The sequence below is a fragment of the Paroedura picta genome, chromosome 18 (assembly GCF_049243985.1).
Source record: "Paroedura picta isolate Pp20150507F chromosome 18, Ppicta_v3.0, whole genome shotgun sequence".
Lineage (NCBI taxonomy): Eukaryota > Metazoa > Chordata > Lepidosauria > Squamata > Gekkonidae > Paroedura > Paroedura picta.
The window spans coordinates 14,502,013-14,529,071 of NC_135386.1; the positions used below are offsets into that span (position 1 = coordinate 14,502,013).

Sequence of the window (27,059 nt, forward strand, 5' to 3'; positions counted from 1 at the left end):
ACGGGCTCTCCCGATTGGGCGGCGCGGCGGGGGCAAGAGGGAGGGAGGGAGCGGGCCTCGCGGAAGCCACGCCCACCCGCCGCGCTCTCGGCCCCAAAGGGGCTCGGGCGCGGCGCGGGGCAACGCGACACTTCCGGAGAGGAGGCGACAGCTGGGAAAACACGGTAGGTCGCAGGAAGAGGGTTCTATTTTATCGGTTCAGCTCATTGCGTGGCGTTGGCGCCTGGATTGCCCCGCTCGTCTCTCCCATGATTTGTCTATATATTGTTAAATAGAGAGCAGAACAATTTTTTATTTGGTGCTTGTTAAATGACCTGGTTGTTGTCACGTTGTCAGAATTTGGTTGCAAATAAATATTGTTGCCATCCCTTTAAATAAGCACAGCGGGTCTTTTAAATTGACTGTTGACCTACTTTAAGGTGACCAGATTGTCCCACTTTTGGAGGGACACATGGGGGCACCTGGCAAATTGTACTTATGTTGCACTAATATCTTGCAATACTATATTGCAATACTATTTTCGCGTTCTATGCGTTCTATGAAACTTTTTGTTGCTCCATATAGACCAAATTTTTAATCAAGAACCGGTTAATGGTGTCCCGCTTTACCAATGTTAAAATCTGGTCACCTTAAACTACTTGATGGTTATACTATAATTATTCTGCACTATGTTAAATGCATTGCAACTCATTTTATTTATTTATTTAATGGACTGATTGGTCATGCTAAAGCATCATTGTTGCGCTATATGACTGTATTATGTATACATATTGTTGACTTTCTCTGGAATATTTATATTATTGTTTATTTCAGTTCTAGATGCGCAGCTGTGACTCGCGGTGCATAGTCCATGAGATCTGAATGTGGCGTCGGTGCAGAATTTTAGCGTGTTTGTGTGTATAAATATAGTTGGACGGGATGTGTGTTTGTGTGCAAATTTGTTGTGTGTGTGTGTAAAAGCAACACACACACAGTCTATGAAACAAAGCTTGAAGAGCTGGAACTTTTTACTACCCGAAGAAATCACGGCTTACAACCCCATGGCCTATTTTATCATCTCGTTGCATTTTTTAATCCTATTTCTATATGTTTTACGCTTGTTTTATGCCAATAAAAGGTGACTGACTGACTGATACAAAGCTGGAGTCCAGAGGCATCTTTAAGTCCAATGCATTTTTATTCAACGGAAAAGCATTATTGTTATTGTTATTGTATTTATATACTGCCCTCCCCGAGGGCTCAGGGCAGTTTACAGAAAACAGGAAAAGATACAATTAACATATGGTAACAGGTAATGGTGACAACATTATAACAATAATAACTTAACAAGATCATAACAATAACGTTATAAAATAGAAATTGTAAGAGCCTCAGCTTAACTCTTACTGGGACCCAGTGGGTTAAACTGATTATTGTCCATCATGGGGGGGGAGCTTGGGGGGCCAACTGGAAGTGGTGGTTCGGGTCGACCAAATGCCTGGCGGAGGAGCTCCCTTTTGCAGGCCCTGTGGAACTGTTTAGGTTCCGTCAAGCACATACAATCAAAACGCAGTCTTTCAAACCAATACCGGAAGCTGCGCATGGAGTCGCAGTCGCCGATACCTCTTTGTGCCCAGCTCTCCACTCCTCCACCCCCACTCCCGCCTCTCCGGAAGTTTAGGCTCAGTAGGTGCCGCTCTAGGCTGGCCATCTCTATGACCCGCCCCGCCTCTCAATCAGCAGAGAGGCGGAGCGCTTCCACCTTCCTCGCTGCCGTAAAGCTCGGCTGAAGGCTTTGCGACAAGCAAGGGGAGGGGGGCGACGGCATGGGAGATGCTCGCCCCAGGTATGCTGCAGGCTTCTGGTTGCTTGGCAACGCTTGGGTTAGTGCTGCTGGGAATTGAGTGGTGTTTGTTTTTTTTTGGGGGGGGGGCTTGTTTTAGAGTCTCTGAGCTGAGCAGAAGTGATGTGCTGGAGTGCTGAGCTGGTGCAACAGGCTGTGCCGCTGCAGGTCCCCGCAAGCAGAAAGCTAGCATGCAAGGGACGGGCTGGTTTATCACCTCTCTCTGAAGCTTTGGTTTAGAATTTGTAGGCAGGGTGCATTTAATACACACTCTCTACGTGTAGTCTGAAACGGAACAGTCTTTCCTTGCTCCAGTGACCTTATTCTGCGGCATGCCTAGACACAGTCCTGCTATGTGTGGCTATAGGTTTCTAACAGAGACAGGGAGGGTGGAAGTATGTGGGAGAGGGGTTGTGCCTTTAATATTGATCCGTTGCAATTATATTGTGCTTTGGAGGGTTCGAGCTTTAAAGCAAGCATGTGTTTTGTGTGTGAATGTGTAGTGCTTTCATGTGGCTTCCTACTTGCAGCATAACCGCCTTGCGCAGGTCTTCCCCACCGAGAGCCAGGGGAGTCAATCCTGATGTTAGGTTTGCCTCTTTTCCACTGAAACTGGGCCTTCCGTAAGGTGACCAAAGCCTCAGCTTAGCCTTTTGAGCATCTACAGAGACTGCAGAATTGATTGGATCTAGAACCTGCTTATTTGTCTTTTTGGTGGTCCGTGTGTCGTGGTAGCTTATGCTGAGCTTGCAAATTAGTCCAGAATGCGAGCACTTTAAACTGCCTGTGAATTTGTTTTGCTTAGAGTATTTTAATCCTAAACAGTTAGATGAATTAGTTGCAGATCAGGTAGGCTAAAGGTTCCGATTGGCCGCCTTGTCTTATCTTGCCAGGTGTGTGTCATCTGCACCTGCAAATTAGCAGATATGTTGTTTGTGTAGTTCAGAGTCTCTGGAGAATGCTTTGTTCTATGCATGCCAACCAGTTGGTGATCCCTGGCCCCAAAGGGTTACATTTGGCCTCAACCAAACTTTCCGCCCTGGCCCCCGCCTGGTGGAATGAGCTCCCCAGAGCACATTCGAGCCCTGTCGGAACTAGCACGCTTCCACAGGGCTTGTAAAACGGAGCTCTTTTGCCAAGCTTTTGGTTGGGGCCAAAGTTAAATAACGTCTACCTATTTCATGACCCCACCATCCACGAAGTAGCTACCAGCAGTGAGTAGAATCACTACCAGACTGCTCCGAGGATGAGAGGCCACTGCCCTTTTTAACTTGTAGTGCCAATGACTTTTAAAATTAATTTTAAGTTTCAATTGTATCCGTTTTAACTCCGGCATTGAACTTTTATATTGTACACCACCCTGAGGTCTCCTGGACTGGGTGTTATGGTAATCAGATAAATAAAAACAAACAAAGAAAGAACCAAATAGTTATCTATATGGTTATGCAAGCTAGTTAGCACTCATGGTGCTTACCGCTAATTAGTTGTAAGCAAATCAGTTGGCACGATCAGATGATTATAATAGACAAGGTTTAGAGATAAGATAAACCTGATATTTGTCTATAAACACGTACCCTTGTGACAAGGAAATCAGATTTCTCTGAATGGAAGCCTCAGAACAGAATAGGTCAGATTTTTTTGTGGCTAATTTGGGCTATTTGATTGTCCCCAAAAGCAGTGAGTTGAACAGCTGAAAACTGATTTGCTTTTGCAAATATTTCTTGCACACGAAAGCTTTTACCTTGTATAAAACTTTGTTGATCTTAAGGGTGCCACTGGATACAAACTTTGATGCTTCAGGTGCACGTGTCTTGTTGTTGTTGTTAGGTGCGAAGTCGTGTCCGACCCATCGCGACCCCATGGACAATGATCCTCCAGGCCTTCCTGTCCTCTACCATTCCCCGGAGTCCATTTAAGTTTGCACCGACTGCTTCAGTGACTCCATCCAGCCACCTCATTCTCTGTCGTCCCCTTCTTCTTTTGCCCTCGATCGCTCCCAGCATTAGGCTCTTCTCCAGGGAGTCCTTCCTTCTCATGAGGTAGCCAAAGTATTTGAGTTTCATCTTCAGGATCTGGCCTTCTAAAGAGCAGTCAGGGCTGATCTCCTCTAGGACTGACTGGTTTGTTCGCCTTGCAGTCCAAGGGACTCGCAAGAGTCTTCTCCAGCACCAGAGTTCAAAAGCCTCAATTCTTTGACGCTCGGCCTTCCTTATGGTCCAACTTTCGCAGCCATACACTGCAACTGGGAAGACCATAGCCTTGACTAAACACACTTTTGTTGGCAGGGTGACGTCTCTGCTTTTTAGGATGCTGTCTAGATTTGCCATAGCTTTCCTCCCCAGGAGCAAGCGTCTTTTAATGTCTTTGCTGCAGTCCCCATCTGCAGTGATCTTGGAGCCCAGGAAAATAAAATCTGTCACTATCTCCATTTCTTCCCCATCTATTTGCCAGGATGCCACTGGATACAAACTTTGATGCTTCAGGTGCACGTGTCTACCTGTCTGAATTTTTTGTCCCCATGCTTTGTATTCCATTCCATCTAGCTCACTAAAGGATAAATATTTCTGCAGCTGTTCTGTCTGGTTTGCTGGCTAAACGCAATGGCCAAACTCAACCCCCTTATTCTTTTGTGTTTCCAGAATTAAAGGTTGGTAATCACCCTTTAATAAGGGAAATGCAGGAGAATTCTGCTGCTGAATATTTTGTGCTGGATGGAGCTGTAAAAAAATATATATGTTCATGATCTCCGATTGGATGCGGGAGGGAATCTTGCGCTGTTCGTGGTGTCTGTGAAATTTTCCTTCAACATCACATTTCCAAGGAATCAAACCAAGCTTCCCCCAATCCCAGCATACTGACCCAGCTCTCTCAGTCTCACCTACCTCACAAGGTGCCTGTTGTGGGGCGAGGAAGGAAAGGTGATTGTGAGCTTTACTTCGAGACTCCTTTGGGCAGAGAAAAGTGGGGTATGAAAACAACCTTTCTTCAATTCTTTATTGTTCAGTCCTGTCACCCCCTGTCCTCAGTGGGTCATCTGTACATATCTGTGCACTGCTAAAGAAGCCCTTAGGATAGGGTGCAACTTTTAAAATTTCCAGCTCCTTTCTGGGGCCTAGACAATCTCAGAGAAAGGTGCACAAAATATATGTGTTATTCTTTTTGACTGCAGTGGACTCTTTTCAATTTGGTTCTTTTGGCCGGGGCGTGGGGTTTTCATAGACACAAGTAATAGATTTGTTTTCTCAACAGCTTTCTAATCTGACTTGCTTGGGCTTCTTACAAATTTAAGAAGTTCTTACCGCTGATTTGATGCAATGTCTTTTCTCTCCATCCAGGTACTTTAAGGGGAACAAAGTTCTAATGCTTCTCCTTTAATGGATAACACTATTCACCGGAAAAGTGACCAAACCCATGCACCATAAAAGCATAAAGAATCCTTGAAAATACTAAATTTGGCCGCTATGGGGAGTCACTTTCATTTCCTGCAGCAGATGTACAATGAGATACTGTCAGGTCTGCCACTAGCAAAAGATAGTTGCCGCTACACAGCTCTTCTCGATCCTATTGTTGCATCCCAATATTCGTCAGCAGAAACTGAGTCTCCTACAGAGAAATGTCTGTCTTCTTCTGGGGTTACATGCCTTGGAGACTCTTCTGCTCTGGATGCTCAATCCCCTGAGATCAGTGCTGAACCTGGTACAAATGAAAACGTGAACCAAGCACGGGAAATAACTCTGCTTCAGTTGACCTTGATGGAGATTATGACAGCCAAAGTGCAGGACCCACAGGTGGCTGCTGGAACAAAGCAGAAGTATCTGGACATTATTAGAACTCTTGTGAAAGAAGCAAGCATCGACACAAAACTAGTACGTTTCTTTTGCTCAAAGGGTCAGAGGTTTTAAGGGCCGGGTGGTTTGCTGATAAGTCTCATCTGAAATTTCCACCCTCTTTCCTCTCTTGTTGCAGATTTTCTTGTTAGGCTCTCCTGATAAGCTGCTGTCTCACATGGCCTGTAAAAGTTTGGTCTCCCTTGTGCATTTTCAGTTAGTAGAAGAGGTGAGTCTCAGGTAGTATATTTTTCTTAAGCAAAATGACCAGTTTTGTGCTGCCCCTTTTCTTTTCGTCAAAGTGAGTGATTTTTCTCTGGCCCTTTTATTCTGAGATCCATCGTTACATCCCGGCTTCAACACTTTGTGCCTTGTTCACCTTGTGAGGCAGGAAGATGAAACTCTAAAAATAGTCCATGCCTTCCTGCAGGGAGGTTCCAGTCGATATTCCTAATAAGCAGACTTTAGCAAAGAAAATCCCTTTATTCAGGAACAAGTAAAACAGGGGTTCTCCAATTTCTTGCTAAGACTGTAGCATGCCTACACAAGCACCCCTATATATCCAAACCACCACCACCCATTCCACATTCAGGCTTGAAAACTCCAGATAATACTCCATTTTCATGCCGTACCCTGCCATTTTCATGCTGTACTCAATGCCCATATAGCTGAATGTGTGATTGAAACCACCAATATATTCAGGTACTGATCCCTGGTGTCAGTTTTAAAAGCAAACATGCATTCATTCTTTGTGGCAGAAAGATGGTGCAGTTACATGGATGTGCATTCACTGTGATCTCTGAACATGGCTTATGTTTACTTCTTATGGCTAATTGATGCAGTCAGAACTGACAGTGTTGAGATTCTATTTGGTTATGGCTCCTATCAACTCTGATGGACATGGGCACCGTGCATGTATCCCAGTGCGCACCAGTGTTTTGTATGCCAAGGGCTTGACCCCAGAGCACTCGAGATCTAGAGAAAAGAAGTCCAGGGCAGGGAGGTCCGGACCTTCTCTCTTGTTAAGTGTCATTCCTCCTGGAGCAGTCTCCAGATTGCTACTCTTAGAGCAATTTCCCCCTTCTTTATGCCAGTGCCACTCTCTGGTCGATTCCGCACCAGTGGCACCACTCTGGGGACATTTTACTGCCACGGGGGATATTTTACTACGGCAGACCCAGTCCGCCCAGGACATCTCTATCCCGACGGATGCAGCCGGGGCAGTAAGCTTCTGCCGTGCAGAGGTGTGGCAGTTTTGTTTTCTTTGCAGGAAGGTTCAAGATTCAACATTAAGACATTGATCCTCACCAATAAAAGAATGAACAGTTTTGGAATCCCTCCTCTGTGAGGCTCATCTTGTATGTCAACTTTACTTTCTTTTCATCCAGCCTTTTAAATACTTTTTTAAAAACCTTCTAAATATTTTCTGCCCTGCTTCTATTTTGTTTCCAGCCCCAAGGGATCCCACTTGCTGTGCTATGACGCAGACCTGTCTCTGTCTTTCTCCAGGGTTCGTGGAATAATTCCTGGCTCATGTTTTGCTGGGAGACTCTGTCAGGATTCCCCAGCAGCACCTGGACAGCAGAATGCCTGTGGACTCTCACTAACACTGTCCGAGAAATTCTGAAGGATGACAGTGTGGACAAAGGAGGTATCCGCTTTTGAAACGGGGATGAATTTTGCAGGTGCCCACTAGAGGGGGAGAAAGGACACAGATCTCAATTGTGGAGATTTCCCTGTCGGCGAAGGTGGTTAACACTGGAGCCATTAAAGCAGCTTTAATAACACTTCAACCTGAGCAGCCTGGCTGTCCCTATCTCGTCAGAACCTGGAAGCTAAGCAGGGTCAGCTGCGGTTAGATTTTGGATGGGAGACCACCAAGGAAGGCAAAGAGGCAGCCAATGGCAAATGCTCAGTTTGGTGTAGAGCCGGTTTGGTGCAGTGGTTAGGAGTGCGGACTTCTAATCTGGCAAGCCGGGTTTGATTCCCCGCTTCCCCTCTAGTTGGGTGACCTCGGGCTCGCCACAGTCCTGATAAAGCTGTTCTGACCAAGCAGGAATATCACGCTCTCTCAGCCTCACCCACCTCACAGGGTGTCTGTTGTGGGGAGAGGAAAGGGAAGACGATTGAAAGCCACTTTGAGCCTCCTTCGGGTAGAGAAAAGCAGCCCTCCTCAAAGTGACAACCTTTCAAATACTTCAAGAGAGCCCTCCTGTCCCCTCTCAGCCTCCTCTTCTCCAGGCTCAACATTCCCAAGTCCCGCAGCCTTTCCTCAAAAGAAGAGCTTCTCTAAAGCTCCCGTGCTCTATAATGCCTTTGCTCATTCCTAGATATTTGAAAGGCAGTTTGTGCGCCTGTTCCTATTTATTTATTTATTTATTTATTTAGATTGTTATACAGCCTCTCCATTCTGCTCTGGGCGGTTTACATAGAACATCTCAGGGTAATTACATAGAACATTCTAACAAATATAACAATCAAGCAGAACAATATTTAAACAGGAACATTGACCCAGTAACTTTTGACCGGTCTTGTTTTGTGTCCAGGGAGGGAAACACCCCACTTTAAAATTGGCTGTGCTTCTATTGCAGGAGAACTCAAGAAGCTTTTTTCTCCACTTGACGGTCTCCTGGAACGCTTTTACCACCGCATCCTGTCTCAGGCGTCTGCTCTTCCTGATGGCGTTCTGGCCTCGGCAGAATGCACGAACAACCTGAGCGGCTTTCTCGACTTCCTCGAACTGCTGGTGGCCTCGAGGAGCCAAACGGCGGTCGCTTCTGCCTGCCAGAGGATGCTGTTTTTGTACGCCGCTGAGGTGCTGGCCCTGACCACTTCTCCTGTGCACGCTTTCGTCAAAAAGAAATCTGTCGTCCTCCTGAAAAGATGCGTTCTCTGTAGAGCCGGAGAAGACCTAGTAACGGGGAAGGTGCCCCCCTCATCCCTGCGAGACCCTCATTTGGATGAAGACAGAGTCGTTTTCGCAAACGCCGTTTTGCAGTTTGTGGAATCTGGATGGCTAAGCCGAGCGTTTGTTGGTGAAAAGGCTGCCCGCTTTGCAGGGAGTCCCGCTAGGCCTGAACTGGAGATCTGTCGTGGTCCTGACGACGTGTCCCTCAGAGCCTTAAGCTTGATTCTGCTTAAAGCTTTAGAGATCGGGGTTCAGAACTCGACTTCGGAACGTGAAGCCCAAGGTAATCTTGCTTTTAAGGCCTGGTTGGTAGGCAGATGTGATGGACTGCAGCCGTTTTCTCTGCCTTGACTTGACAAAGGAATACCCATATCCCAAACCAAGGGTAGACAAACTGCGGCCCTCCAGATGTCCGTGGACTACAATTCCCATGAGCCCCTGCCAGCAAACGCTGCACGGGCTCATGGGAATTGTAGTCCATGGACATCTGGAGGGCCGCAGTTTGTCTACCCCTGCCCCCAACCAATGCATCAGCCAGAGCTGTTGGTACTTAAGAGACAGTGTCAGACGTTGCAAGTACTCACAACCAACTTCTTTGAAATAGAAAGTTTTATTGAGAAATACTTCATACACCTAGACTAGAGAAGTCAAATCTGCCTGAGGACAGATTTGCTTCTCCGTATCAATACAGTTCTCCCGCCCAAAACTTGAAAGTTCCCAAGGGAGGGGAGGAAGGAAGAGGAGACAGATACAATTAAAAACAGTGTTACTTTCACATGTCCTTGGCTGTCTTCTGGCTCAGATAAGGTGTTATGGTTACCAGAAGCAGGCCCAGCCGAGAGGCTTCAAAGAAAAGAACATTCATAGCTTCCAGAGATAATGGCTACATAAACATAGTTTCACTTTTAACAAGCATGCATGATATAGGGGCCTGGAGCTCCCAGGCACCAAGCGGCAAAGGTCAATCTAACTGTCATGGAGAAACAGGCTAATTTATGACAGGGTTTTCTAACAATCCTGACATCCCTCCGCATTAAAACAGACTTCCCTCCATTACCCCGCATCCACCAGCCGTGGGCACAATGGGAAAGCTCGATGGAATGCACGGAGAAGGCGAGGGGCTTTCACATTCCCCGCATCAACCCACTCCCTCTCCCCCGAAGGGAAATCTTTCCAATCCACCAAGTACTGGAGCCGGCCTTTGTGCAAACGAGAGTCTAAGATTTGGTTGACTTCGTAGTGGGTGTCCTTGTCAATAAAGACTGGCACTGGCGTTGAGAGCGGAGGGTGCCACATATCCGGCAAGGGGGCGTGCCGCAGCAGGCTGGAATGAAAAACCGGATGCACATTCCTGTAAGTTTTCGGCAAACCCAATTCAACAGTTACATCATTGATCACTTTTACAATGGGGAAAGGTCCCACAAATTTGGGACCCAATTTTTTAGACTTTTGCTGACAACGTAGGTTTTTTGTGGAGAGATAGGCGAAGTCTCCCAACTTCCAGGTTGGTGCAGGCGCACGTTTTTTGTCTGCCTGGGACTTATACGCTTGTTTTGCTTCCTCGAGGCTAGGGACAATGGCTGGCCAAGCTGCACTAATATTCTTAGCCCATTTAGTGACATCAGGAGCTTCAGTGGAAACCAGTTCCCAGGTGGGTGCAGCAATTAGGTCAGTTCCATACACCACCTTAAAGGGAGATACCCCAGTGGACGCATGCACCCCGTTGTTGTAAGCAAACTCGGCCAGGGGCAAGAGGGCGACCCTATCATTCTGTTGGTGGTTAATGAAACAACGTAGATATTGTTCAAGAATTTGGTTCACCCGTTCCGTTTGTCCATTGGACTCAGGGTGGTAGCCAGAGGTCAGGGCTTGTTCCACCCCCAGCAGCTTCAAAAACTCCCGCCAGAACTTGGCAACGAACTGGGAGCCACGATCCGTGAGCAGTCTCCTAGGGATACCATGTAGTCGGACTATGTGAGTCACAAACATAGAGGCCAGTTTGGCCGCCGAGGGCAGACCCACACAGGGGATGAAATGAGCTTGCTTTGAAAACGCATCCACTACCACCCAAACCACAGTTTTACCCTGGCTGGGAGGCAAGTCAGTGATAAAGTCCATCGTCACATCGGACCAGGGGCAGGAAGGGGTGGGCAGGGGCTGCAGTAATCCTCGTTTCTTTCCCCCTGGAGGTTTGGAAACAAGGCAGGTGGGACAGCCTTGCACATATTTCTCCACATCCCCTCTCAATGTTGGCCACCAGTAGTGTCTTCGGACCAGGTGCAGGGTTTTTACAAAGCCGAAATGCCCTGCAGTCTTTGCATCGTGGCACAATTTCAAAACTTCTCCACGCGCCGCTGCTGGAACGTAGAGGCGCTCATCTTTGAAAAACAGGCCCCCCTTGTCGACCAGGGCGGGGCGAAGGGAAACAAATTCAGTGTCTTGTAGGACCTCCTTCTGAACCCACCCACCATGGACCGGGCTCCCCCCTTTTGTTTGACTACGCGTCACGGCAACCAACCCCAGCTGGGCGGGCGTGAACACCGTGTCCACCAATGGATCTCGTTTGTTGTTGTACTGGGGCAAGCGAGAAAGGGCGTCCGCCAAAAAATTCATTTTGCCCGGCAGATGCTTTAGAGAAAAGTTGAACCGGGAGAAAAACTCCGCCCACCGCATTTGCTTGGCTGACAAGGAGCGAGGCTGCTTGAGCGCTTGGAGATTTTTATGGTCCGTCCAAACCACAAACGGGACGGAAGGCCCTTCCAGCCAATGCCTCCATGTAGCAAGAGCCAATTTCACTGCAGCTGCCTCTTTTTCCCAAATTGCCCAGTTGCGCTCTGCCCCCGAAAACTTTTTAGACAGGTAGGCTAGGGGGTGCAGTTTCCCGTCTTCTCCCTCTTGCAGGATCACGGCCCCCATTGCCACATCCGACTAATCTACTTGCACTGTGAATTGCTTGGATGGGTCAGCATGCGCCAACACCGGTTCAGACGTAAAAAGGCGTTTTAAACGCTCAAAAGCCTCCTGGCAAAGGGGGGACCACTGGAGCGGCGCGCCCGGCCGATTCGCCGCTTTGCCCCCATCTTTTGTTTTTAACAAGTCCGTTAAGGGCAATGCCACCTTGGCAAAATTGGGGATGAAAGTTCTATAAAAGTTTGCGAAGCCTAAGAAACTCTGAAGTTGCCTCCTTGTCCTGGGCGGTTCCCAGGCCAATAAGTCCCGGACTTTGCCCGGGTCCATTTCAATCCCAGCCCTGGACACCCGGAATCCGAGAAACTCCACCGCCTCCCGGTGGAACTCGCATTTCGATAGTTTGGCAAACAGTTGGTGCTTCCACAGCCGGCTAAGCACCTCCCGGACTAACTTCGCGTGTTCCTCCAGGTTGTCAGAATACACCAAAATATCATCAATGTAGACTAACACCCCCTGATACAACAAATCATGCATAATTTCATTAATCATGTTCATGAACACGCCCAGAGCGCCGGCGAGGCCGAACGGCATGACGGGGTATTCAAACTGGCCCAAGGGGGTATTGAATGCCGTCAGGTACTCGTGCCCCCTTTTTATGCGGACCCTGTAGTAAGCTTCCCTCAAGTCCAACTTGGTAAAAATCTGGGCCCTCCCCAAATGCCCCAACAGATCCTTAATCAGTGGTAAGGGGTAGGCATTGCAGGTAGAAACAGCATTCAGCCCCCGGTAATCCGTGCAGAGGCGAAGGGACCCATCCTTCTTTTTCACGAAGAGTACTGGGGCAGCCAGGGGGGAAGTGGCCGGTCTAATAAAGCCCCTGGCTAAATTTTTGTCCAGGAACTCCCGGAGCTCCTTCATTTCCCTCGGGCTCATAGAGTACAATTTGGCTTTAGGAAGCGGCTCTCCCTTTTTCAGTTCAATTGCACAGTCTGTCTTTCGATGGGGAGGCAACTGATTGCATTCGGTCTCAGCAAACACATCCTCAAACTCACGATACTCCCGTGGGAGGGCTAGTGCCCCCGCCTCCGCCACCGCGGCCATCGTCTGGCAGCCCGAGGCGGATAGGGGTCGTAAGTGCTGCTTGCACCCCGGGGACGAAAACTTTACTGTCTCCTTTTTCCACTTCACCGTGGGGTCGTGTTCGCACAGCCAGTCCAGCCCCAACACACACGGGAACGCGGAATGAAGTACCACCAGGGGTTGGATCTGCTCCCAATGTTTATCAATGTCCAAGTCCATAGGGAGCGTTTTTACTGTTGCCTCCCCCCCCCGGGACACATTTCCCATCCAACTGAGTGATGGGTAGGGGCTCCCTCAGAGGCACCTTCCCTACCCCCAAAGTCTCGGCCATTGCTGGGCTCACCAGGGTTTTGGTACAGCCCGAGTCCACTATGCAACGTACTCCCAATTTTTTCCCCAAGCTGGGTTCAGTGAGAGTAGCGGGTAAGAGAACCAGGGGAGAGTCACTCACCGCGCGTTTGCCCCTGCCGGAGACCTGCTGGCGGGGCGCCTTTACAGCAGGTCGTCGTCGTTTCCCGACTGCTCTCCGGATTGCAGTTCCTCCTACTGGCTACTGCCACTATATTCCTCCACCACAGTCGCTGCCCCAGCCGGGGCGAGCAGGGACTTGGCGGTCTTCTTTGGGGCCGCTTTCTTCGTTGTCGTTGCCTTGGCTGGTGCTCCACCCGTTGGTTTGGTGCTCGCCGAACTCCCCGCCCCAGCTTTTGCTGGACACTGGGCAAGGAAATGGCCAGCCTGGCCGCAGCCCAAACATAATCCCTTCTCCATGCGGCGAGTGCGCTCGCTGGGATCCAGTTTAGCTTTGGGTTTGGGTTTCTTCGGGGTGGAGGTCTTCCCCCCCGCCTTTTCCTTGATTCCACTGTACTCAGCGGCCCATTCAAGACGGCTTTCCATTTCTCCCGCCAGCTGTACCCAGCCCAGCACGGTCAACGGGTCGTCTAGGAGGAGGCACTTGCTGGACAGGTTTCCGGAGAGGCCCCCCACGAAGGCATGCACCCTCTGGGGTTCCGTCCAATCCGGAACGGCCGCCGATAATTTTCTGAATTCTCGGGCGTACTCGGCCACAGTCATTGTCCCTTGTTTGAGGGCCTTGAGTTGCTTTTCCGCCGTCTCCTTCTCAAAGGGCTCCACGTACATCAGGCGCATGGTTCTCAGGAAGTGATTGTAGTTCCTAACGGCTCTCGGGTTGTAACGGTAGAGATCCATGAACCACTTCCCCGCCTCTCCATCTAGGCACTCTCCCACGAAACGAATGCGCTCGGCATCATCATGGAAAGTAAAACCCATGTCCATCATGTAAGCTTGGAGGTGGACCAGGAAAGAAGGAAAAGCCGACGAGTCGCCCGAGAAACAGGCCTTAAACTTGTAGGTGCTCCGCATCTCGACCCCCCTCAGATGGGGAGGCAGGCGACCCGGGCCCCAATCCACTGGAGCCCGCGCTCCTCGGGGTCGTGGGCGCACCCCGCGACCGACTCCTGCCGCCGCTCCTGCCGCCGCCGCTGCCGTGCCACCAGTCACCGCCGCTCCGTCGGCTGCCGCTGCTGCCGCTGCTTGCACTCCAACGGCTCTGGCTCCATCTGCCCCTGCCTGGACCACAGCCCAAACCGGCACCAGGGGTTCCGCTCTCCTCCCGGCAGCAGCCGCCCCAAGGTCGTCTTCTTCTTCCTCTTCGCCCGACGAATGCACTGCTGCCCTCGCCGCCGCCAGGGCTGCGGCTTCGGCCTCGGCCGCGGCGTCCATCGCCGCCACCTCGCGCTCCCTCAGGGTTGGGAGGTCTCCTGCACGCTGGCCGCCTGGTTCGCGGAAGTCCGCTTGCAATTCTCGCAGCAGGCGCCTTGCCTCGCGCTGCGACTCCGGAGCCAGCTCTCCCGATACCGCATGCAACCAGTTGGTCACCCTGCTGATCCTCTGCTGCAACTCCTGCACCTCGAGGGTGGTCGCCAATCCTCGACTTGAGACCCCCACGGGCAGTTGCTCAGGCCACAGCTCATCACCTGTCAGGTGGTCATACTTTGACAGACGCCTGCGTTCGGTGATGTGCCTTTCCAGGAACTCGGAGTGGCCCGGAGTCGCTTCCCCCAGGGCTTTGGCCATTCCTGAGCTAAACGAGCCCGCTACAGCCACTTCGCCTTGAGAGTAGTCCCAATCCAGACCCTCTTCCTGCTCAGTATAGATATTACCTTCGTCCTGCATGTTGGCAGGCGAAAGGTGTTGTGAGATTTGACTTAATGTCAGACGTTGCAAGTACTCACAACCAACTTCTTTGAAATAGAAAGTTTTATTGAGAAATACTTCATACACCTAGACTAGAGAAGTCAAATCTGCTTGAGGACAGATTTGCTTCTCCTTATCAATACAGTTCTCCCGCCCAAAACTTGAAAGTTCCCAAGGGAGGGGAGGAAGGAAGAGGAGACAGATACAATTAAAAACAGTGTTACTTTCACATGTCCTTGGCTGTCTTCAGGCTCAGATAAGGTGTTATGGTTACCAGAAGCAGGCCCAGCCGAGAGGCTTCAAAGAAAAGAACATTCATAGCTTCCAGAGATAATGGCTACATAAACATAGTTTCACTTTTAACAAGCATGCATGATATAGGGGCCTGGAGCTCCCAGGCACCAAGCGGCAAAGGTTAATCTAACTGTCATGGAGAAACTCAGGCTAATTTATGACAGGGTTTTCTAACAATCCTGACAGACAGGTTAGAGATGAACTAAATAAACCTGCAGATCACCAGTTTTCCTTTCCCTGTGAGTGATGAGCTGCAAATTCCAGTTTTTGCAGCTTCCTCCGGAGATGATAGGTGATCTTGCAGCCTTGGTGCAAGCAACCCTTGGCTCTAATCCTCCCTTGAGGGACCCCTCACTCCCCTCATGCCCCTTGATCAGCAAGAGCTGCTGGAAGCAACTTTCTAAGCAGAAACTGCCTCTAGGTGATAAAGGACACAGGACGAAGCCTGCTTTACTTACTGCTTCTGTAGTGGAATGATAAATGAGGGCCAATTAATAACCAGCAAGGGCTCAAAATGTATTGTTTCGAAGATTTGCCTATTCTGTTAAAGAGTAAAAAGAAAACAGCGTACTAAGGATGCTTATCTAGAGAGAATCATGGTCTCGTACCATCAGTTTGTCACCTGTAGGCTGTGCAGCTTGTGTAACACACTGAATTGAGTGCTGCTTAAGTCAGGCCACTGATGGTCCACCATACAGGTGATTTCCACCACCCCTGATGGTCCACCATGTGCAAGTCGAGCATCACTTACCTTGGGCCACCGTGTATATGATGTCCCCTTTGGGAGTTGAGTGTCGCTTAACTTGGGACATCCATGGTCCACTGTGTATGTAATATTCCCTTTGCCAGTTGAGCATCTCTTATGTCAAGCCCCTGTGTGCAAAGTTCCCTTTGAGAGTTGAGCGGCGCTTACCTTGTATGGTGTTGCCAAGGGTTTCCTTCTGTTATGACCTATGGGTGCAAGTCAGGGCTACTAATTCCCCTTCGTAGCATTTAGAAAGTGCATTCTCCAAGCCTTTCCATTTCCCCCTGCAAACGTGTGGCTCCTTTAAAAGAACTCTGCTCTGGTTCGGCCTCACTTGGAGTCCTGTGTTCAGTTTTGGGCACCCCAGTTGAAGAGGGATGTAGACAAACTGGAGCGTGTCCAGAGGAGGGCAACAAAGATGGTGAGGGGTTTGGAGACCAAGACGTATGAAGAATGGTTGGGGGAGCTTGGTCTGTTTAGCCTGGAGAGGAGACGACTGAGAGGGGATCTGATAACCATCTTCAAGTATTTAAAAGGCTGCCATACAGAGGATGAGGCAGAGTTGTCCTCTCTTACCCCAGAGGGACAGACCAGAATGAATGGGATGAAATTAATGCAAAAGAAATTCCATCTAAACATCTGGAAGAAGTTCCTGACAGAGTGGTTTCTCAATGGAACAGGCTTCCTCGGGAGGTGGTGGGTTCTCCATCTTTGGAAATTTTTAAACAGAGGCTGGAGAGCCATCTGACGGAGAGGCTGATTCTGTGAAGGCTCAAGGGGGTGGCAGGTGACAGTGGATGAGCGACAGGGTTGTGAGTGTCCTGCATAGTACAGGGGGTTGGACTAGATGACCCATGAGGTCCCTTCCTACTCTATCATTCTATGATTTTATGAAAGGAGGGGAAAGTGGATTTAATTTGCAACATTCTCTCCCTCTCTAGCACTTTTGGAGAGCGTGATGGGCCCTTTGTTGTCCTTCTTAAAGAACCACCTGGGAGCTGCTCCTCGTGGCCACCCCTCTGACCACCCCTGCGCATGGCTTTCCAAGCTGTTCATAGAACAAGACGACGACATGTTTGAAGCTGCAAAAGCCCTACTGCGGGTTCACTTGCAGTTTAAGAGGTGAGTGGCTGTTTAGTGAAAGAAAAATTATTGATCCATGTTTCGCAAAGAATAGAGGAGCCGTGCAGCAGACTCACAAGAGCCAGTTTACAGTTGGCTCTTCATCAGACAAAGCCCAACCCCATCAGCCCTGGCTGGTGTCCCACGAGGGATCTGGGCCGCAGAAGGCCACGGGCTGCTGAATATCTGGCAGCCAGAATTCACCTGATGGTTTGGTGTGAAGCCCCTTTAAATCCGACCCCTCTCCTCCTCCATGAGGATTCAGCTGACAGGTTGGTTGAAATAACTTGGATAAGAATTGGGTTTTTTTCCCCAGCCCCCTTCGAAGGACAGGGGAGTGGAGATTGGCAGCTTTTGCGTTGAGGAAACTATTACCTACTTAAACTTGCTTCTTGTTGGTTTGCCAAGCGGCATTCAGAAGCACACAGCGTTCTTCCAAGGGTGTTGAGGTGTTTGGTTACATTGTTCATGTCACCTGAATGGGAGAGGGTTCCTGTTATCTTGTGAAAGAGATCTGACCTGCGTAAGGTCTTGTCACAGTTCTGCAGTCAGTGGGATTTCAGGGAGCTGAACTTTCTCCGGAAGATGGAAAAGCAATTCTCTCCGCAGGGCTGGGGGAATCCCAACAGTGAGCCCTGCAGATGAGTGTGTGGGAATGAAACCATCGGGGCAGATGTCAGAAATAGTTGCATATTTTATATCTAAAATTAGGAGAGAAAAGAGACTCCCACGGATGATTTGTTGAACGGATAGATTTAAAAGAGTTTTGTGCCACTTTCCCACCCGGTCAGGGTCCCGCAGGTGGGATGCATAAAAACATTAAAACATTCGAGCCATTGCAAAATTAAAGAATTCAATGAAAATGCAAGCAGACAGGACCAGAACAGAGAGGTTTTAAGCGGTGAGAGAAGCACAGAGGTGATTTTCAAAGGCTCCTAGTGCCAGTTCAGGGTTCTGATGTTTACAACAAGAAAGCAGGCTAAATAAACGTTGTGATAGACTGTGAACTGGCTTTCTGCAAACAAATCGGCTGGAACAACCTTTCCCTTTGATTTATTCTTTTGTTGTTGTTATTTTTAATTTGTGGGGAATTTTATGTGGGAAAGCATTCGAACATGCAGTCGTTGTCATCATCCCCCCACCCCTGTCCCATCCTTGCCTGATTCCTACCCAAGAATTGGCTCCCCTAGTTCTGTCAAAATCCTGTTTGGGAAGGTCGGCCAATGGAGCATGGAAGCCCAACCTCCCCTCTAGGGCTGCCTCCCGGCACTATTTTGTAGAGTTTGAGAGATTGACTGCCTCTGAACATGCAGGTTCTGTTTACGCACTGTTTATTCAAGCTGTGTCACCTAGGACTTCATAGACCGTCTTGGCCAATTCAGATCAGAACAGTCCAGTTAGATCTTCAGCCTCCTGCCCTCCAGCAGCCGTTAGGTACACAGTAGCAAGCAAGACATAATACCATGAAACCCAGGGGCGGAGTCCGGGAGCTCTGCCAGCACAGATAACTGGGCAGAAAGCACTGGCCTTGACGTAGGCGCCTCATCTAGCAGCAAGACAGAATGAGAAAATGGTTACAATTCCAAAATGGTTGCAGAAAGGCTAAACGCTTTAGGATGCTTTGGGCTGATCCTACGTTGAGGAGGGGGTTGGACTAGATGGCCTGTATGGCCCCTTCCAACTCTATGATTCTATAAACAGTTTGAAACACTCCTGGCAGGAAAAAGGGGATTCTGACCCACGCCATGGCTCATAGCTGTCGATAGGCCTTTCTTCCACAAATCTGCTCAATGCCCTTTTAGTGCATTAGGCAAGAAAGCCTTCAGATTGCAAGAACCAAGCAGGCCATTTTGGATATCATTAATTCATAAGCTAGAAGCAATTGGGGAGCGCATAACGCATCTGCATGCTCAAGGGCACCACTGTGTCCTCTGATAGGGCCTTCAACAGTTCAGTTGAGTCAGGATGGGTTCCCTTTGTCCGTTCTGAACTTTTGGCCATGGATTCTAGCATCCCATTCCCACCTTACTCTGCCTAAATGCATAGGCATGCTTCTTCCTGTGTTTGCTTCCCTTTAGTTCTCCCTCATGTTGCTGCCAGCTGCACAGGTGAGTTAAAGGACTGTGCTGGGTACAGTTGCCTCCCTGTGATGAAATAAAGGATTATTTATGTAGTTTTGGCCTCAAGGTTTCATGTGTATCTGGACTTTGATGTATCTCTTATGCACTGAATCCACTTGAGGGCATACTTTGTTGTATCGGTAATCTTTGAAGCTTGTTGCTCAACCTGGTTTTGGGAAAAAGAACAAAAACCTGTCGTTGATTTAATGCACTGTCTGGTTGTTTCAGAGAAGTAAAGCAGCTGAGAGCACTGGCCTGTAATCTGGAGAACCAGGTTTGATTCCCCACTCCATCTCCAAGTGCCACCAGCTGGGTGACCTTGGGCTTGTCACAATTCTCTTAGAGCAGGGGTAGTCAACCTGTGGTCCTCCAGAGGTTTATGGACTACAATTCCAATGAGCCCTGCCAGCAAACACTGGCAGGGGCTCATGGGAATTGTAGTCCATGAACCTCTGGAGGACCACAGGTTGACTACCCCTGTCTTAGAGCACTCTCAGTCCCACCTACCTGACAGGGTCTCTGTCGTCCCCCATCAGTCAGCTGTGACTTGACAGCACACAATTATTATTAATGTATCAGACTGCTTTTCAGTCTGATTCGGAAATTATCCAGCAGTTTCAACAGAAGCCTTTTGGTAGAGACAGCCCGCTTGGTGTGTTGGTTAAGAACGGCAGCCTCTAATCTGGAGAGCCAGGTTTGATTCCCTGCTCCTCCTCATGCAGCCAGCTTGGGTGACTTTGGGCCAGTCACAGTCCTGCTAGAACTGTTCTCGCAGAGCTCTCTCAGCCCCACCTACCTCATCGGGTGTCTGTCGTGGGGAGAGGAAGGGAAGGCGACTGTAAGCCTCTTTGAGACTCTTTCGGGTAGTGAAAAATGGGGCATAAAACCCCAACTCGTCTTGTTTTTTGTCTTACCTTTTATAAAGTCAATATCATTGTGAGATGAGATCAAGGGTTCGTTTAGGCAGGAGTATAATTCTGGGGTAGGCTGCTCTTCAAGGTATTATGGCCACCTCTGAGAAGTGACAAAGGATCAGAGGGCCGCTGCTTCCAAACCCAGCCCCCAGCTGGCCGTTTGGGGTAACCATCATTGAGAAAATGCTGGTTCAGGAGCCTCACCTTGCTTTCTCTTTGTGTCCCTGCTGATTTTCCAGGTCCTGGCCCAAAGCTGCCCGTCCTCCATGCCTTTCAGAGGCCCAGATTTGGACAGCTCCAACGCACAGGCATGGCTGCAATCCCCACTGCATCTTCTTATTCCTGTTGCAAAGCGTTGCGTTTGACGCCTCCGTTCTTCTCGATTTCCTGATCTCGTCGGAAACCTGTTTCCTGGAGTACTTGGTAAGGTACCTGAAACTTCTGGCCGAAGACTGGCACTGTTTTGCCGCTATCTCCGAATGCCTCGAGCCCACAACCAGTGGAAGCCCCAGCTTTTCTTCAAAGAACAGCAGCCTGTCACAGGTGAATGCCGAGAGCGCCTTGGGTGATCCAGAGGACCTCCTGACCTCTTCCGAGAATAGCACTGCTGTGCGTCAGTTTGACAACCGAGCTGTCAAACCTGGCAGGCTCAGTTCCTTGAGAGAGTCCAACAACACGTCTTCACGGGAGAGCGCTCAAAGACTGGTCGATTATGACAGCTCAGAAGACTCTGAAATAGAAGAGGTGTGTTTGGCAGACAGAGTCCAGACTCCCTTGAATACCCAAGCGTGCTCTACAGAGGGCCTGGCAGAAATCATGGAATGTGACACGGCCCCTCCGGGAACCAAAGATTTGACTGTCTTGCCCCCCTCTTGGTCCCAAACCTCCCCAGGCCACCCCATGTTGGCTGAAGGGCTGCTTTGGAAATCAGTGAAGTGTTTGCAAGAGCTGCACAAATCTGTGTCCAGGCTGCACAGAAGAAATCTTTTCCCTTATAACCCAGCTGCTCTTCTGAAGCTGTTGGGTCGAGTTGACGCAGTTTGCACGGCATGCAAATCTATGCCTGACTCCTCACCACTCTGCCGTATCTCCACTCCCACGCTGGCGTAGGAAGGCTGCGCCCACAAGATTAGCGTGCACCGAAAACTCCGGCCTGGGCTGAATTCTGCAGGAGTTGTCAGTATAGCTGAAAGCAAGTCTGGCCTGGCACAGAAAGGTGACTCCGTGTAATTGTGGCTCTAACGATATGTTTAAGAACAAACAGTTCTGCCTGCTGGATATGGTTTTGCCCACAGGGATCTGCCATGGAGGCCTTTGGGAATTAAAAACGTGACACCTTGAATTGAATTATTGACTCTAAATATTCAGTGTTGCTCCACGCTCCTAAGAAGGGTACCGTTCCTAATCAAGAATTGGCACAGCCACAAAAAGGAAAGTTATACAGGCCACAAAGAACAAAATATTTTTAAAAGCCATCAAAATATATGTGCTGTCCTGAAGCAGGGAGGATTCTACCTTCAGGAAAGGGAGGTGGCTTCATTTATGTCTGCCCAGGAACAGGATGTGTGCTTTTGTGCTAGCCTAGGTTTTTGTCCCAGCAAGCCAAAAGATGCAAGGCTTTGTGTCCTTTGATTAAAACCTGCCTACCCAGCAGTGCAAAATCAGGGAGGTGTGTTGAGCACCTTGAAGGCAGAAACCCATGCCAGTGATGCGCTATGTTTGGGAGGTCACCGGTAGGGATGGGTAATTGAGCTTGGTAAGCCTGAAAATACCTGATTCGGCGATGATTCGAGTCCTTTTCGGGCTTATCCAAGCAAAATTGCACACCCCATCAGTTTAATGGAGCCGAATCAGAGGAGCCTGAAGAGATTTGGGTATGATTCAGCTGATTGAGAAAGACCCCACTAAACAGCTGATCCTGAGAATCTCCTCCACAGGATCTCCTCTGAGGGCGCAGAGAGCCCTGTGCTCTGTCTCCCCAACCCCTCTAGAGCCGGCTGCAGTTTGGGATCGGACAGGGTAGGGACAGAGCTGACATGTCAGCCCTATCCCCGCCTTCTCTGATCCTCCTGGGGCTTGCTCAGCAGACTGCCCTTCCTGCATATTTGAAAGGACCTAAAGCTGTTCCCTGGACATGCCTGTCTCCGCAGTAGGATCAGCTGTCTGGTGGCTGATTCCACCGAATCTGAGTTTTCCAAATTGGCCGAACGCGAATAGATGTCCCGAATCAGAGAGTTGGTTGATTTCAGTCACCGAATCGCAAAAACTCGGATCTGAAAAGTACCAAGTCTTTCCCGGTGCACATGCCTAGAAAGAGAGAGGGAGGGGAAATCTAAATTTCTGTGTACAAAAGAAGGATGAATTGTGTTGTTGTTTGTTAATAATGATGTTACAGGCACAGCCCAATAAGAACTTACGACAGTAAGAGCTGGCATGGTGTAGCGGTCAGAGAGACGAGGATCTGAGGGGATCTGTGTTCGAATTCCCTGCTTTGCCATGGAAGGTTGACCTTAGGCCAGTCATGCTCTTTCGGCTAAACCAACCTCAAAAGGATAAAGTGAAGGAGTGGGGAAGGTTGCAGGGCATTTTGACTCCCAATTAAGGGGAGTGGGGTATAAGTGAAGTGAATCATTAAATGTTACATTCCACACTGTATTTGATCGGAGAATGTTCTAGGAGAGAAATGCAGATAAGAAAATGGGAAGAACTGTTAACGGCTCCCAAAGAGAAAATTGGAATGGAAGTGTGTGTTGAAATTCCACACAGTCACTAGAGTAATTGTGTAGCTTGTTACCTCATTGAAGGCATGTTGCCACCATAGACCAGTGGTTCTCAACCTGGTCGCGGCAGGGCAAGCAGCTTGGCTGGGGGGGGGGGCATCTACACAACAGCCTTGCGGGGTAGAGCGAGACAGAGCATTCGTCTGTCTTGAGCAGTGGAAAAGAGCAAGATCAGCATGGTGGGGCAAGAGGTAGAATTGAACTGAGAAACCCTGGGGAAAAAAACAATTTATATATAATCATGAACAATAGATCTTCACGCCATGGGTCAGTTTCAGTTTAGTCTCTGTGAAAGAACAGTTGCTTAATTTTATGGTGGGGGGGTCACCACAACATGAAGGTCGCAGCATTAGGAAGGTTGAGAGCCACTGCCGTAGGCAAAAAACTGCCTAGGTTTATACCACTTTTTCTGGGTGAACACCGAAAGGAACAGGAAGTTCAGCTGAGTCAACCTCAGCTGTGTCCCTGGCAACTCAACTCCTTAAAAAAAAAATCTCATAGGTTGTGCATCTCAAGCACTGCGAGTTGTTTGAATTATAATCTTGTGCATCACGGTTGGGCAACACCGTTGACTTCTGGGTGATGTAAGGAGGGCAGGCAGGGGATGCTACCGGGCACGAATGTCTTGTTCTTCAAGTGAGTTACTGCTGAACGTCGCTCCCGAGTTGGAGGCGCAAGATCTTCTTCTGCTCCGGTGCCAAGGATTATGGGCCACTGAATTATTTTACGAACAGAATTTGGGTCCAGTGGTGCCTTTAAGACGAGAAGGGAGCCTTACAGGTGCTGCTGCCCCCAACTTTTCTTCAGTCGCTTAACACAGTCACCCACCTGGATAAACTTCTGCATTCCTCTGTCTACTTGAGAGCAGTTAGATCCAGCAGAGGGAGTGTTAGCCCTGGGCACAAAGGCTTCTAAATCCAAATTCACTCAGGCAGTACAGTGCCTCTTCTTTTGCATTTCTTTTAGCAAAAGGGAGAATCCTATGCATCTCGCCTGTCGTTTTTATGTGGACCAATGAGAACTGTCAACGCTATATTTTCTTTAAAGGAATGCTTCGCATGGTAGAAAACGGGACATTTTTTAAATTTGTGAAATGCTATGGGGCACCCCAATCTTGGAAGATCAGTTGGAGGAGAGATGTGAGAAAACCCGGATAGTTCCTAAAACCGCTTTCCTGAGAGTAAAACCTAGGGACTAGAGTTGTGAGCAGACCTCCTTAGGCCTGCTCTTTTGCAGGCCTAGCTTGATCTCGGAAGTGAAATGGAGTTCCTCCTGGCTGGTATTTGGAATGCCGAGGAATGCCAGAGTGACTGCACGGAGGCAAGGAATCGATTCAGGCTGAATCTGAACATTACAATTATTTTTCTGTGTCCATGCCTAGTTTTAGCCATGGTGAGTTAGGGGGACCACTACAGACAGAGGCAGCAGACCTCCAAGGACCCAGGACTAAGAGGCAACATCAAGGGAAGGCCCTGGCCTCTTTCCCCTATTGTTGAGCCTCCTGAGGAATTGGCTGGCCATTGTGTGAAACAGGATGCGGGGCCAAATGGCCAACAGAGCTCTTCTGGAGGAAATATGGGTGTCCCCCCCCCCTATTCCACCCCTCAACCTCACTAGTGCTATGAGAAGAATGAGGCCTTCTGTATTTCTGTATGTTTTCGTTTACCATCAAAGAGAGCTGGTTTGGTGTAGTGATTAGGGGTGCAGTCTTTTACTCTGGCGAGCCAGGTTTGATTCCATGCTCCCCACATGCAGCCAGCTGGGTGATCTTGGGCTCGCTACAGTACTGATAAAGCTGTTCTGACTGAGCAGTAATCTCAGGGCTCTCTGACTCACCTCCTTCACAGGGTGTCTGTTGTGGGGAGAGGGAAGGGAAGGTGAATGTAAGCCGCTTTGAGACTCTTCAGGTGGAGAAAAGCAGCATTTAAGAACCAACTCTTCTTCTTCAAATGTAGAGCACTCTTTAATTATACCTGGGTCACTAGGTTTGTTAGACAGAGATCAAGTCCCAGGGAAAGCAAGTGCCCAATATTAAAACCTCTTATTAAGCAATTAGGAACCAATGCTGTAATTTGGTATTACACTTAGCCTGTAGCCATGTTAGGACATAGTAGTCATTACTGTATATTTCCAAACCCAAATATAAGGTCTCCATTTAAGAGACCTTTACATGACCAAGAGCCATGTAATATACATACGTACGTACATATACAAATAATCCCTGACCAGTGGGTGGTGACAGCTCTAGTTTCCCTTATGGACGATCTGCAGAACCAGCTGCATCTAGGAGAGTCTGCACTGTTCTTTTTGTTAGACTTGACAGCAGTGTTCAACACTCGATCATGGGTGGTTAGCCCATTGCTTCACCAACATGGGGATTCTCTGACTGCCAACATCCACCCAAGCGGCTGAGATCCGTGCAACTGTCACCTCAAGACTAGACTGTAACTCACTGTATATGGGGCTGCCCTTGAAGCTGCTCCGGAAACTTTGGCTGGTCCAGAATGCAGCAGCTCAAGTCCTTACGAGAACCCCACGGAGCATGCATATTACACCTGTGCCCTTCCAGTTCCAGACTGGAAACCAAATCAAATTCAAGATTTTAACTCTCACGTTCACAGCCCCAAGCTCTGTGCAATTGTGAATCACAGGGTTAAATTATAGGAGGAGGCGGTTTTTATAGTAATGTTAAATTGTTTTTATTGTTGATATAATTGCCTTGAAGTCTGTTGTTAGTCACCCTGAGCCAACCAGGATAGGGCAGTATAGAAATAACGGAGCTGCCAAAAGTTCTGCAGGGCCTGCAAAATGGCATTCTTCTGCCAAGCCTACGGTTGAGGCCATGGGGGCCTATAAACAAAGGGACTTTCTCTCTCCTCTCTCTCCCTTTTTCTCTTTTATTCTGTACTCTTTCCCCCAACTGGATAATTCCACTAACAAAATTAACAACTGGATGGTGAATGGAGGCAGGTTGGGGCGAGAGCTGGGTTTTTGTTCTTTATTCAGCATTGTTTTATCGATGTGGCTGTTTTATATTGTGAACTGGGGTGGCGGTATAATTACGACACCCTCCACTGGATTTCCTAGTGCCCGCTTCCTTCTTCCCCAAAGCTCTTCTTTCCCCGAACAAAAAGCCAACCCTGACATTTCTCTGTTTCGTTGGAGCACATGACCCAAAAACCGCTGACTTCGTTGACCAACCATTCCCCAACATTTTGTAATCGGCCCTAGTACTCAATGTACATTTTGTCGCTGGCCTCAGCCTTCTATGTCACTGTGTTGTCATTTCCCCATTATAAAATTCTAAATGTGCTCGCAGACTCAATAAAATTGGGGGCCTCAATAGAGGAGTTAGCCCTAATTTTAAAGTTTGGCTATTCTTGATCTTGTGAAAGAGATCCTGCTCAGGTAAACCACACGGTGTGTCATTCCTTCACAGTCTTGCATTATGGCTGTTCCTAACTGATACTTGATGATTTGTTACTACCTATCATTGTTTCTGGTGCTGGAGAAGACTCTTGCGAGTCCCTTGGACTGCAAGGCGAACAAACCGGTCAGTCCTAGAGGAGATCAGCCCAGACTGCTCCTTAGAAGGCCAGATCCTGAAGATGAAACTCAAATACTTTGGCCACCTCATGAGAAGGAAGGACTCCCTGGAGAAGAGCCAAATGCTGGGAGCGATCGAGGGCAAAAGAAGAAGGGGACGACAGAGAATGAGGTGGCTGGATGGAGTCACTGAAGCAGTAGGTGCAAACTTAAATGGACTCCGGGGAATGGTAGAGGACAGGAAGGCCTGGAGGATCATTGTCCATGGGGTCGCGATGGGTCGGACACGACTTCACAACTAACAACAATAATTGTTTCTGTAGGGAAAGTCAAACCCCTTTCCTCACATGTTCCAGTGTCACCTTGGCACTCCCATGTCCTTTTAATATCTGGACTCCCCCCTTTTTTGTGTGTGATCTCAAACGTAGTTATGGTCCCTGAAGCAAGGAACAAAATTTCTGCAGTATCTCTCCTTCCCCCTCCCCCCCCCCCCACCAGTAAGTGCTAACGTATTCATTTGTGTTTGTTTTTTAAGTTGAGGGAGGTTTTTCCATCAAAGGATTTCTGTGCTACCTTCCTACACAAAATCCCACATATGTCATTTCAGATGTTCCAGTCTGGCATTTCTTAGTTTTGGCTAAACCGGCTTTGCAATTAACTGACTCACTTTCCAAAGGATGCAGGCAAATCTCTTAAGACGGTCTGTGAGAAATGGGAATTCATACCGAGTTTCTGGAGCAGCAAAAGCAGTTCCGGTAACTGCTTGCAGATCTGTTT

General features: G+C 48.8%; 1 protein-coding gene across 5 annotated transcripts; it reads left to right on the forward strand.

Annotated features, from left to right (window-relative positions):
- Positions 1–3: 3 nt before the first annotated feature.
- LINS1 (lines homolog 1) lies at positions 4–27,059 on the forward strand. Of its 5 annotated transcripts, none has more exons than XM_077317280.1 (7): positions 4–164; positions 5,158–5,688; positions 5,789–5,878; positions 7,159–7,300; positions 8,241–8,840; positions 16,742–16,922; positions 20,196–27,057. In XM_077317280.1, exons 2-7 carry the CDS (start codon positions 5,284–5,286, stop codon positions 21,064–21,066), a joined length of 2,289 nt encoding a protein of 762 aa, XP_077173395.1. In that variant the 5' UTR covers positions 4–164; positions 5,158–5,283; the 3' UTR covers positions 21,067–27,057. The 5 variants fall into 5 exon arrangements, with proteins under 5 accessions (XP_077173395.1, XP_077173394.1, XP_077173397.1 ...); XM_077317279.1 differs by lacking the exon at positions 4–164 and adding an exon at positions 1,690–1,825; XM_077317278.1 differs by lacking the exon at positions 4–164 and adding an exon at positions 1,729–1,862.

Excerpts from the sequence above, each read along its gene's own strand:
- LINS1 (XM_077317280.1), top strand. The coding sequence starts at position 5,284 with ATGGGGAGTCACTTTCATTTCCTGCAGCAGATGTACAATGAGATACTG. Across the intron at positions 5,879-7,158 it reads ATTTTCAGTTAGTAGAAGAG|GGTTCGTGGAATAATTCCTG; the intron begins GTGAGTCTCAGG and ends GTCTTTCTCCAG. Across the intron at positions 16,923-20,195 it reads GTTCACTTGCAGTTTAAGAG|GTCCTGGCCCAAAGCTGCCC; the intron begins GTGAGTGGCTGT and ends CTGATTTTCCAG.